The 12,463-nt window shown below is 43.5% G+C and overlaps 2 protein-coding genes across 4 annotated transcripts in view; one reads left to right on the plus strand and one right to left on the minus strand.

Annotated features, from left to right (window-relative positions):
* rbck1 (RanBP-type and C3HC4-type zinc finger containing 1) overlaps positions 1 to 4,901 on the plus strand; it is a 5,398-nt gene extending 497 nt beyond the window's left edge. The window contains exons 2-12 of one of the 2 annotated variants that reach the window (XM_060069275.1): positions 51 to 195; positions 335 to 431; positions 635 to 836; positions 1,268 to 1,371; positions 1,613 to 1,786; positions 2,184 to 2,353; positions 2,649 to 2,760; positions 3,023 to 3,202; positions 3,335 to 3,433; positions 3,669 to 3,812; positions 4,129 to 4,901. In XM_060069275.1, the coding sequence (XP_059925258.1) occupies positions 51 to 195; positions 335 to 431; positions 635 to 836; positions 1,268 to 1,371; positions 1,613 to 1,786; positions 2,184 to 2,353; positions 2,649 to 2,760; positions 3,023 to 3,202; positions 3,335 to 3,433; positions 3,669 to 3,812; positions 4,129 to 4,209 (1,508 nt within the window). In that variant the 3' untranslated portion in view covers positions 4,210 to 4,901. The remainder of the gene's footprint in view (positions 1 to 50; positions 196 to 334; positions 432 to 634; positions 837 to 1,267; positions 1,372 to 1,612; positions 1,787 to 2,183; positions 2,354 to 2,648; positions 2,761 to 3,022; positions 3,203 to 3,334; positions 3,434 to 3,668; positions 3,813 to 4,128) is intronic. The other variant, XM_060069276.1, reaches the window with a different exon arrangement.
* Positions 4,902 to 5,538: 637 nt separating this feature from the next.
* Positions 5,539 to 12,304, minus strand: tbc1d20 (TBC1 domain family, member 20). 2 transcript variants are annotated; one of them, XM_060069283.1, is made up of 8 exons: positions 11,561 to 12,304; positions 11,132 to 11,317; positions 10,757 to 10,828; positions 10,286 to 10,472; positions 9,877 to 9,978; positions 9,467 to 9,608; positions 7,775 to 7,953; positions 5,539 to 7,342 (listed from the first exon to the last, which is right to left on the minus strand). In XM_060069283.1, the coding sequence occupies exons 1-8, from the start codon at positions 11,607 to 11,609 to the stop codon at positions 7,072 to 7,074; spliced, it is 1,188 nt and encodes a 395-aa protein (XP_059925266.1). In that variant the 5' UTR covers positions 11,610 to 12,304; the 3' UTR covers positions 5,539 to 7,071. The 2 variants fall into 2 exon arrangements, with proteins under 2 accessions (XP_059925266.1, XP_059925265.1); XM_060069282.1 differs by having other exon boundaries at positions 10,757 to 10,831; positions 11,561 to 12,298.
* Between the last annotated feature and the right edge of the window lie 159 nt (positions 12,305 to 12,463).

Consider the following 12,463-nt stretch of genomic DNA (forward strand, 5'->3'; position numbering starts at 1 on the left):
AAAAACAAAAAACTATTAGGTTACCCTAATAAGTACAACTTTATTTGCAGTTGAGGAGCTGGCCAACGCCTTGGGGGAGGCAATCAGTAGCGGCGAGAAAGAAGAGGCAGCCAGACTTTCTCAAATGTTGTCAGAACTCGCAGTCGCTGTGAAAGTCAACGTCGACAATCGAGCCTACCCAAGTGACTCCATCAAGTACGTTTGTCAAGCTCTGGTGGAACCAGAATAAAATCCCAACATGAATCAAAATTTATTATACACTCTACATGTTTTGTGTTTATATGTTACCTTATGTTTATCAATGGATTCTACATTTACTACTCTCCCTTCTAAGGTTAAAGGTCGGAGTTGAGGATGGCCAGTCAGAAATGGGCATCCCTGTGAGTGTTGAAGTCTCCACAAACATGACCATAGCAGAGCTAAAGGACCAGGTAACACCAAGTTGGCATGGCAACAAACAATTCATGTAGAGATTAGCGCATGCCAAATCACTTTGTCAGTATTATCAATCAAAACGGTATTTTACATACATTACAAAACAACTGATTCAATCAGTTCAAAGTCTATTTTAAATCATCATCGTCATTTCAATCCACTGGCGCTCACTCTTCTGCATATATTTTCCCACTCACAGTTCAGTCAGGACTTCGGCTTAAACGCGACACTGCAGCGCTGGGTCATCGGCAAGCGTCTGGCAGGCGACGGCGAGACGCTGTATAGACACGGCATCCGCAAAAGTGGCGACCAGGCCTTCCTGTTCATCCGCTCCGACCATGCCGGGGCCCCACTGACCAGACACCTTCAGCAGCGCGAGGAAGAGCAGCAGCGCCTTGATAGTGGGTTTCCTTCTAACCCTTACGATATAATACGATGTGCTTATTGATTCAAAATACCATTCTGCGCGGTAATTGTAGGGATGTGTAGCGAGTGGATTATTTATAGCTTAATATTCAGCAAAGTAAAAGTATAACATACCCATGTAGCATCTGCACAATCTTCCCATTCCTACGTTTTAGTCCTCCGCCTATTACCGGTTTTACTTGAACATGCGTCATGTTACGGAAGTGAACGCTCCATGTGCCATCTCATTTTGTCTTCGTGTCTCAGTGGGAGGCTGGAAGCCACTCGACCATCCCTTTTGTTCTGTTATTTCATTAAAAACTTAAACATTGATCGTTTTCCATTTTGTGCGGGCAACAGGTGTGAAGTGATTGTACCTGACCACAAATTATCTTTCTAATAAACCCATTGAATAATTGTGTTGAAGGGATCGCAGAGACGGTCATTCTCATGCCCAGGGGGCTACAGGCGGGAGCTCCTCCTCCCATAGTGCGCCCCAAAGTGCCCCCCAAACCCGCCGTTGTTCCCAAGGTCAGAACAAAACCTTTTGTCATACATTCATAATATCCATAAACTAGTCACGGTTAATGTTAGCCGACGAAACACTTAATCACGTGTGTGTGTGTGTGTGTGTGTGTGTGTGTGTGTGTGTGTGTGTGTGTGTGTGTGTGTGTGTGTGTGTGTGTGTGTGTGTGTGTGTGTGTGTGTGTGTGTGTGTGTGTGTGTGTGTGTGTGTGTGTACACTATATGTGTATACTGTATGTGTTTGCAGCGGGGCTGGACCTGTAAGGTATGCACCTTCGTGAACAAGCCGACGCGTCCGGGATGTGAGATGTGCACTGAGGAGCGGCCTGTGGGCTACCAGGTTCCTGAGACCTACAAGCCAGACGAGGAGGAAATACAGCGCATGCATCAGGAGGAACAGGCCAACCAGATTTACACTGAGGTGAGGGACGTTAGTACAATTCATTGCAGTAAGGTGGACTTCTTTCACATTTAGCTTTTACTTAGGTGCATTTTTAGACAGGTGATTAACATTTTCAGGAGCATTTTTGACCTTATGATTGTCCTATGAAAAGAGATTGAATGTGATAGTCATCCAGACAGACACACAGAGACCGACACACAGAGACAGACACACAGACATACACAGAGACAGACACACACACATACACAGAGACAGACACACAGACACACACACATACATACACAGAGACAGACACACACACATACACAGAGACAGACACACACACGTACACACAGACACAGAGACAGACACAGACACACACACATTGTACGAGATTGTACTATACTTCGTACATCCGTCTGGCCTTCCTGCCTAGGTGTTGCAGGCCGAGGCTGTGCAGAGGGAGAGGAACTTCCTTGAGCTGCTGCAGACCGACGACCAGAGCATCGTTCCATGCGTCCAGGAGCTAGAATGTTTAGTCTGCATGTGCCCCGTGCTGCCAGGAGAGGGCGCCATACTCAGAGAGTGCCTGCACAGCTTCTGCAGGTCGGCAGGAATCTCAAAATACATAGATTGTGGTGTCCTCGAATACACCACATTCAACATTTGTTGTCCTCGGTTTTGCCTGGTTAAATCTGGAACGTCAGGCAAGGCCCATTGTGGACTGATTGCATAACAAACAAATAAACTTAAATGTAAGGTAAATTAAGGACAATTGTATTTAGCGTTAATTTATCTACTACTACATCTTATGAACTGGTATGGGTGGTCACAGTTCATATCAAGTCATATATGCAACCATATGTTGATGTTGCGTGTGTGTGTGTGTCTTTCATATCAGGGACTGTCTGAAAGGCACTATAGTGAACAGCCAGGATGCAGAGGTTTCCTGTCCCTTTGCAGACAACCAATATGACTGTGACAAAAAGCTGCAAGACAGAGAGATAAAAGCTGTGAGTGCAAGCCAAGAGGGGACCACAAGCCCATCAAACCACCCCCAGCAACAAAACCTTTCTCATAGCCTCCATCATCCACATATTGCAATTCAATCGTATTTCAATCATCAAAATAGCAATTGATAATTTTGAAGTGTAAGAAACCTTTGTAATTGTTGTTAAAATTACAAAGAATGACATCAGATGCAGGCATACAATTTCCAACTCGTGCAAACTTGTACCGCCTTCCCTCTTTTGTCTTGTTCCTCCGGACCGACAGCTCCTGACCGAGGAAGAGCACCAGCGCTTCCTGGACCTGAGGCTGAGCATCGCCGAGAGCCGCCAGAAGGACAGCTTCCACTGCCAGACGGCCAACTGTCAGGGCTGGTGTGTGTATGCGGACGAGGTCAACGAGTTCCCCTGTGATCTCTGCAAGGAGACCAACTGTATTCTCTGCAAGGCAAGCGCACAGCCCGTCCCCTTTCGCTGGTGTTGGGGCTTGGTGGTCCCATTACTTACTTCATTCATTCGTGCTTAAGGTGTTTGATTTGTGGATGGAGAGCTGTATTCAAAACATGACGTACACTTGCAGGCTATCCATAAGGACATGAACTGCAAGCAGTACCAGGACGACCTGCTTCTCCGGGCGGAAAACGACCTGGCTGCAAAGCAAACCAAGGAAATGTTAGAGGTGCTTTGAGTTTCAGAAATAACATTCATATTCACCAACCCAATGTATTAATGTATTCATCTTTTCTCTACGTTTGTTTAGTATGGTTTAGAATTAAATTGCTTTGGTATCCCCTGGCGGTGACCGAGAGAGCGACAGAAAGAGAGATGCTAAACAATGGAATAATCATGACCTCTAGTTCTGAGTATGCGACTTACTTGGTGTACTGTATGGGGTACTGTTTCACTCTTTCTAGGAAATGCTGAAGAGCGGAGAAGCCATGAAGTGTCCCGGATGTGATGTCAACATACAAAAGAAAAGTGGCTGTGATTGGCTCAGCTGCCTGATGTGTAAAACAGAGATCTGCTGGGTCACGAAGCAGGCTCGCTGGGGCCCAAATGTAAAATGCACTCTTCCACATATAAGCACAAACCCATTTGATAATATGCATACACCCTTGCACCATCACACGGTCATTTGAGACTGGGAAACAGTTTTACTATTGTTTTGACACATTGTGATTTCTAATAAATTCCACAGATCTAAACCCCCATGCAAATATGCTAAATCTGAGATTTTTTTAAGATAATACTACCACATTTCCACATTCCTCAAATCACATGTCTAGAAAACGCGAACCTGTACTTTTCCATGCTTACCAAATTACCACATTGGTTATGTTGTGTTTTTGAACTCTTTTTTTTGTGTGTTTGCAGGGTACTGGTGATATATCAGGTGGCTGTAAATGTCGTGTCAACAATGCGCTCTGCCACCCCAAGTGCCAAAACTGTCACTGAGACAAGTCCTACCGTACACACACACACACACACACACACACACACACACACACACACACACACACACACACACACACACACACACTCTAGGTCATTATTGAAGGACTTCTATCTATTTACATTGTCTGAAATGTAAAAATTTAATTACATTTTATTTGTATAGCCCTTAATCACCGGTAGAGTCCCAAAGGGCTTAACAGGGCATATATTTATGACAACTCCCTGACCCTAGCTCCCAAGAGGGCAAAATCTCCCTTAATGATCATGCAGGGATGATCAGGAGTGCAATGTGTGCCATAATTGACCTGCATACATGCATACATACAGGCAATACATTTTAAATCTGTGATCGGGTGCTGGCCGGTTAGCCATAATGAGAGTCCAGGCATCCAGTCGTAGTCACCGCAAAATGCTAGAACAGACCAAATACTGAATTACAAGGGGAAAAGCTCATACTGGAAATGTAGACAATCATGAAGGATTTGGGGACTGGTGTCTTTATACTTGTCTCTATACTACTTTTGTTTATATACTACTATTATTCTGTAATTGATTTTGGATTCCTTATTATTTTTGTGGACTAAATAAATGGGTAATATGTGGGTGGAAAGACACTCGGAAGAACTGGAAATCTCAATTCTTTGGGAAACATGTATTCCCACAACATTAAATAAACTTTTATATGACCATGATGAATCTCAAATGTATTTGATGGTTATTTTATCACTATTCTCCTCTACTGTGTTGGGGCTGGTACCTGCTTCAGATTAATGCAGATACACTATATGCAAAAATGGCCCCTGTTTAATCAGTAGGTGTGAATGGGATAAACAGGTTGTTCCCTCCACCCCATTCATCAATTTGTGTGAAGGGACCTGGCTCTTGTTTGGACGAGCTGGAAGATAAGTTATCGGCTGTACTTTTTACACAACTGATTATCTTGAGGTAAGTACAGGAACTCTAGACCTTGGTGCTATCATCAACTTCTATTATTAGACTCAAGGTCCATTTTAAAAGACATACAATTCAAAAAATAGACAAGAGTGGTATAATGAGCACATACCACAGCCTCTCGTGATCTATTGCTTATTCCGGTCGTTTTCCGCCCGGAGAAGCAGGTCGTCCTGGTACTGCTTGCAGTTCATGTCCTTATGGATAGCCTGCAAGCGTACGTCATGTTTTGAATACAGCTCTCCATCCACAAATCAAACACCTTAAGCACAAATGAATGAAACAAGTAATGGGACCACCAAGCCCCAACACCATGAGCGAAAGGGGACAGGTTGATAGAAATCGGTTGAATTAGCTGCAAATGAGAATGCCTGTGAATCAGTTAGCAATGCATAATGCAGTTTATTACAATTTATTGCACAATTTTTAATGAGTGAGTTGACTGATTTATATCAAAATGTATACAAAAAAGGCAAATTAATAACTTTTGGATTGAAGAAATTTTAAATCAAATGTGGATGTTTTAGAAGTTATAATAAAGCACTACTAGATGACTTTGAGGCAGCCATCTTCAAGTGTTCCAGGTCATCTTCATTTCAGTAAATATCCAAAATAACCAACCTCACACAGACTGCCTATAATAAGAAAAATGGACAGTTATGATGTAGCACATAATTATATTTTAAAACCCCAAATTACTTTATTAACTATAGTCTAATTAGTTGTCGAACAGCCATGATTGGTTTATCGATTACAAATGTTGGTCATATTACATTTGAGCGGAATACATTCAGCAATTCTAAATATGTGGAGTGTAGTGTCTTCAAGAGTATGAACATAAGTGATATCTTAAATACCGGTATACTTTCCAATAAGGTGTTAAAAGCAAAGGATGGCCTCAATTGCATGAGCACAGCTTAAACAAGACAATTTAAATTTGTCAGATGGAAGTGGTTTTCCAACCGACTTCAATATACATTCTGTACAAAATTTGCAAAGATTTTATCCTAATACGGAGGTTTTACAACTACCATAAATCAGGTCAGATTACAGTGTCTGTTTTTTCTGCATATTTTTCTGTGTTTTTCTGGAGCATCTTGGCAACTATTACATAATATGAAGCAATACTAAACATGAGAATGTACTATACAATGTGTATTTGCAAAAATAAAACCAACAGACAGGTTGATGAAATGTTTGACTAAAAAGTGAGGTGTAATGTTAAAATGCTTTGGCTGAAATTTGGTGGCAAGTGCCTTTCAATCTAAATAGTCAAATAACAACCCTGCCAAAGTCTGGAGGTCATAATGGATAGCTTTTAGCGCTACAATGAGATAATGGCAGCCTATGCAGATTCTGCTTTACCCCCAAAGAGCAAAATACATACTATACTAATCAGTGTGTAATTAAGAAAACATTAAGGAAGATTTCTATATATATTTTTTTTCTTTACATCAATTTGGTCTCAGTCAAACTCCCCCCAATAATCATCATGTAGGCCTAGTCAGTAGTCTATATTGACAGCAACGAGAAATAAAGTGACAATCAAGCATATCTCCCTCTCTGGCTCACCATAGTTCTCCGGGCACAACCTCAAATCAATTATTTACAAATATATATTAAATTAGAAAATAAATAAAGATTCTATTGTTTCTGAATGTGTGTCTCTTCAATACAGTAGTAGCTAGCCTCTGTCCAAACCCCGAATAACTAAATCTTGTGTCAAAACGTGATCCTAGAGAGACAGGACTCTTCTGGTGAAGATGTCCACACAGGTAGAGAGACCCCAAGAGCTCTATGTTGGCAGACACTGAGCCAGCAGTCTGAGCCGATCAAAGTGTCAATTTGTGAACGGCCTATAAAGAGGCCGCTCATCAAGCAAGGTTGTGGACATAGGGAGAGCAAGGTCCCTCAAGGGAACAGGTCCAGTTTGGGAGCCCACTCCAGGGCTGTGTTCACCACCGCGAAGGCCGCCGCGCCCAGAGCCACCGTCAAGCCCATGACAGCCAGCCGCACGAAGCGCCGTGCCACAGAGGGCCCCGCCACTGCCACGGCGCTGGGCCCCGCCGCCCCGGAGCTCTCCAGCGCCGCTTGTTTCTGCCGACGGCGGCGACGGAGCACGGAGTCGGGCCGCTGCTGAGTGGACGCCAGACCAAAGTCTGTGAAGGTAGAGGCGGCTGTGCTGTGAGAGAGAGAGAGAGAGCATCAGAGACAGAAGAGAGAGAGATGTGATGATCGACTCAGGCCACAGGTGATGATTGGGAATATTGCTGCAAACCTGCTGGGTCTGCAGCAACCTGGATATTGTTGCAAACCTGGGTTTGCAGCAATATCCCGAGTCCATAATAGATAGTTCATTCTGCTTCGTCACAAAGGAGAACTTGAACTTCCTTTTTCTAACTAATTCTGGAGGACCTTGGGTATGGCAGAGGCGAGCACCAACTGAGCAGAAAGCTAAATCTGAGCCAATTTTGTTACCCTATGATTGCACTCCAATCATTCACATTGGATTTGACTCTTAGCAGTGATGCTGACTCATTCAACTCTATTTCCCATAACCTCCATAAGGAGGCTGAACATTTCTATGGGCCGTTAGTAGCGGAACAGTAGCCACCTCTCCTGGGTGGCGGCCTCTCTGGCCAGCTCCGAGGGTGGGAACTGAACAAAGAGGTCCCCAGCACGGCTGATGAGCGTCTCGTACGGGAGGTCCTGGGGTATCTGGGACAGAAGGTGGTGGACCATGGCCATGTCACACTCGCACTCCAGAACCTCCTCTTCTCTGTACAGCACAATCTGAAGCACACACACACACACAGACACATGATTTGCAACAAACATAATTTACAAAGACTGACAACATTTCTGTAGTTAGCAGCATTGTGTTGTTCTTTACCAACGGACGTTGAACCACTGTCTGCTGTGTTGTCATTCATGTACTAGGATAAGTTTAACACACAATGTTAGACAACAGTTCTACAGTGTGTAGCGCCCTTATGATAATAATAATGAAGGAATGTGGGAACTCAGCTGATAGCATTCAAGGCAACAGGATGCACCTAGCTACAGGAGTGAGTAATTGCTTTCAGACTGTGATAAGACTAGTTACTAAAATCTACGAAGATAGTTGAAAGAAGGCCTTCCAAAAATCCCAGCTTGTGTGACTTTCTCTTCGGTATGGCTCATCTATTACAGACACAGACACCATGAGGGCTGATAAGACAGCAGCCTACCGCCTCCTCCAACTTTTTCATCTAATAAGGTAGCTTTACGATACATACAGTATACAGCTTCTCTCTCATCCTCTCCAGAACATTCAATGCCAAAGGGGGCAGCGTTTGCTGCAGATTATTCAATCATAGAGTTAGGGGCATTTCTTGCATCCTAAATACTATTTGTGAACTCTTGATTCCATCAAAGGAATTTGGCCAGCTTTCTTCTCTTTACGGGAAAAAAGTAAACAAAAAATCTTCTACGACACATGATCACCATGTCTTCATTCAGAATGTGCAGGGAGAGAGAAGGGGCTCTTCAGTCGGGTTTGTTGTTGTGGTCAATGTGTCAGAGAGAGCGAGGGCGAGGCTGAAGTGGCAAAGTTGATATTGAGATGGGCCACTGGAAATAAATCAGTGTATTGGAAAGACAATTACAACAAACTTGTAATTTGTATCTTATGTGTTCGTCAAGTTTCTCTTCCCTTTTCTAAATAAATGGATTCAATCATATTCTGTCTTACCCATTATTTTAATACATTTACAGCGGAGCTGAGCACCGCAGAGTGGTGGTTTTCCTGTCTTCTGCAGTATGCAGATGCACCTGTTCAGCATACTGAAGTGGGTCAGACGCTGAAGACATCCCTCTCTCGCAAGTTCACATTCTGATTCTCTCTGCATATCAGATCATTAAGGCCTCAGACCCGTAGAGCCTTTTCCAAAAAAAAGCTGAATGCTTGCATCATTCAGCGCTTGGGAGGGGAGGCCCAAGTAATAATTAGAAATCAATACTGGCCAGCCAAGACCAGACTGACATTCTTTGAGAAATGCAATCATGAAGATTAGGATGGTGTACCGAGGCTAGGTCAGACTTATTTGTCCAGGATTAGAGTCAAGAGATGTACGTCAAAGTAACAATAAGCAAGATTGGTTAAATACAGCTTGGAGAGGTCATGGGCATTCACTTTACATACATAACATTTTTCGAGAGTGTGAACAGAGTCGGTGGGACTCATTCAATTAAATTCATAAATTTTAGTGATATAGTTAAACTATTATAGCAGGTGTTGAGGCTAGAAAGCTGCCTTGAAACTCACCACAGCAGCAAAGTAGATAGGCATCAGTGGATGGCAGGCCAAGAAGAAATCATACAACCGGACCACATGGCGGAAGTCTGACAGAACGTGACCGAACCAGGTGATCAGCCAACTGAGGGCAAATATGGTGCCCACCTCCGCCCTGAGATACAACCACAGATTGATGACACAGGAACATTATTTCCTCACTTTATCAACAGATCGATATGATTCTGTGAACTAGGCCTAGCTCAGCAGCCTTACCAACCACATTTAGCAAGCAACCAAGTGATAACAGTCGAAAGAGTGCCCAATGCATTCATAGGGTCATGGTGTTCCAATACATGCCAACTGTTATGATTTGAAACACCAGATTAACTGTAGAACAATGTCTGTATTTTCTAAGGAATACGCTTCACCTAAGAGCTTACTGTTGCATGAAGTCATGCACCTCAGGGTTGACCCTCTCAATGATGGGCATCAAATAGTTCAGAATGTGTTTGGTGTTGTCCATAGTTGGGTCCATGAAGTCCCTAAGAGAAACACAGGTTTATTCAGCAGGTTAAACATTTATACAAAAAAACAGCTGATTGTCAATCCGGCTCTCAGCAACACAAAGTGATTTGGGTATCAATTCACATGAACACTCAGTCCTTCATAATAAAAAGTTCTTCAGATGATTTTATCCAAAGACATCAAACACCAAAGTTGGCAGGTTGAGCACCCAGTGGTAAAAGTAGATGTCACTTATTTTTGAAGAAGTGGTAAAAAAGAAAAATGAAAAAAGAAATACATGTGAAATCTGAACCGTGTCAAGGGAAGACAGGATGTGGCGGGTACCTGAGGTGATGCGTGGAGAGCTTCTCCACCAGAGCAGTTGCTAGCCGCTCGCCGAGGACCAATAGGAAAGTGACGACAATGTCATGGTAACCCTGGTAGTAGTGCAGTTGGGGGTTATTTTTCAGAACCCTGAGGATAATGTCAGTGAGCTCCTCCTGAAGACCCTCCCTCTGTTCATCCGGCATACCTGTACGGGGTCAGGGAAACAGAGCGCTCTAGAAACACATTTTCCTATCGTCCCACTTACTGATCCTATTCAAACAAATGTTACTTAAACAAAATTATACGTATTTATGACATCATTATGACGACTGATAAGGGACTCTACATAAAAAGAGAGAGTGAGTGAGTGAGTCTGAGAAACACCAGAACACTCATTAGTACAGGTATATAAACACCACTTCTATTTCTTTATCCAGGAGATGACCAGTTCCCCAGTTAAGGACAATGACTGCTACAGATTCTACTCACCAGGTGGGAATCGCCGTAGTGAGCGTTGGACATCTAGCAGAACCTGGTTATAGTCCTTGTTGTTTTCTCGCTCTACTGTGTCTAAGTTGTAAAGTAGAGGTTTTTCAATAGTCATACATAACACAGATACATGAATTATGGTGTATGCGTGGGTGTGGGTGCTTTTGTCGATGTGTGGACCTGCTGAAGATGAGCACACTAGGGCATGTACTGTCAAAATCATGGACAGAAGGATTGGATCTGCTACTCTTAAAAGTAGGTTACTATGAAGGTTCTACACATAGTGCTGTGTCCTTGTAAATCTAGATCCCGGCAATGTTAATTCACCACTACAAGGAGAAACACATCTGAATGTGCTTTACGGCAAACGTTTACCTGGTTCCTGTTCAAGAACGTGTGAGGGGACGTTGAGAAGCCGAGGCCATACTTGACAGCGTATCTCATCTGTTAGTAGTCCCCCCTCGCTGATGGCCATCCGCCTCAGGGCTGCTACATCCACCGGACTAACACTCAGGGCATTTGTGATGTCCGCAACCTTCCTATTGCGTCTGGAGTCCCGGTCTGATGCCACAAATGGATAACGTTACGCCACACAACAATACTTACATGCAATAAACTATAGAAAGCGGTTCGTTTAAATTAGATTTGAGAGTAGATTTGTGTATCATTACAGCAAGTCATTTTGGTTAGCTACCAGACATAACTGCAGCATGAGTGCTGCTAGTTAACATTTACTTGATTTACGAGTCAGCCAGAAAAGACCGAAGAACACAGAATTCATTTTCGAATTAAACCATTACTTACCATGGCGTCCATTCAACGGGGTAGTGCAAACACTCACTGAGCTCTTCATGTTCTCGTCCCTCCTTGACAAACTCCTGCAGGCTAACCTAATTGCTACTCCCTATGCATCGTTTTATGCGTGCCTAATCTTGATTTAGGCTGTTTTATGTGCCAAATAAGGGTCAGCTTTCTAATTAGCCAGGCAGCCCTCATATGCTCAGAATATTTGTTGATGGTCTGACAGGCTAACGTTGGCTATGTAGCGTTAGAGATAGCGTGCTAGGACTATTGTTAGCCGGAGAGCTATCCGTTCAGCTAACGAAACGCTGGTCAAACCTCATTGTAACAACTACATTCAAGACCTGACGAAACAATCACCTGTCCACTATCGATTAAAAAAACATTTCATCACACGTTAACGGGATAATGGCTTGACATGTTAACATTCATGTCTCCACAGACAGAGCAGAAGCCGTTACCTAGCGGAGACCTAGAGATGACGCGAGCGAACGGAGGACGGGAGGTGCCGTGAGGAAGGGGCATGTCCACCGCGGTTCCTCTAACAACGTTACTAATAAACACACAACACCGCTCCGAGGTTCATCGTTGTCCCTGAGTCATACAACACCGTCGCGGTGTTTATAGCGTGGTCCCTGAGTCACACAACCGCGCCCTGGGGTTTATAGCGTGATCCCTGAGTCACACAACACCGCCCGGGGTTCATAGCATGGTCCCTGGGCTGAGGCTCCCTGCTATCACACAACACACATATTGCAATAAGATGACGTTACTGTCTCATCGAAACCCGTGTGACATTAGGGAAGAGTATGATTGGTGTGAATCAGGAAAACACGATTTTTTTAATATAATATAGCCGAAAATTCGAGGATAAAATCATATAATATAAATAGATTAGACAATGGT

This window comes from Gadus macrocephalus, chromosome 13, assembly GCF_031168955.1.
Source record: "Gadus macrocephalus chromosome 13, ASM3116895v1".
Classification (NCBI taxonomy): Eukaryota; Metazoa; Chordata; class Actinopteri; order Gadiformes; family Gadidae; genus Gadus; species Gadus macrocephalus.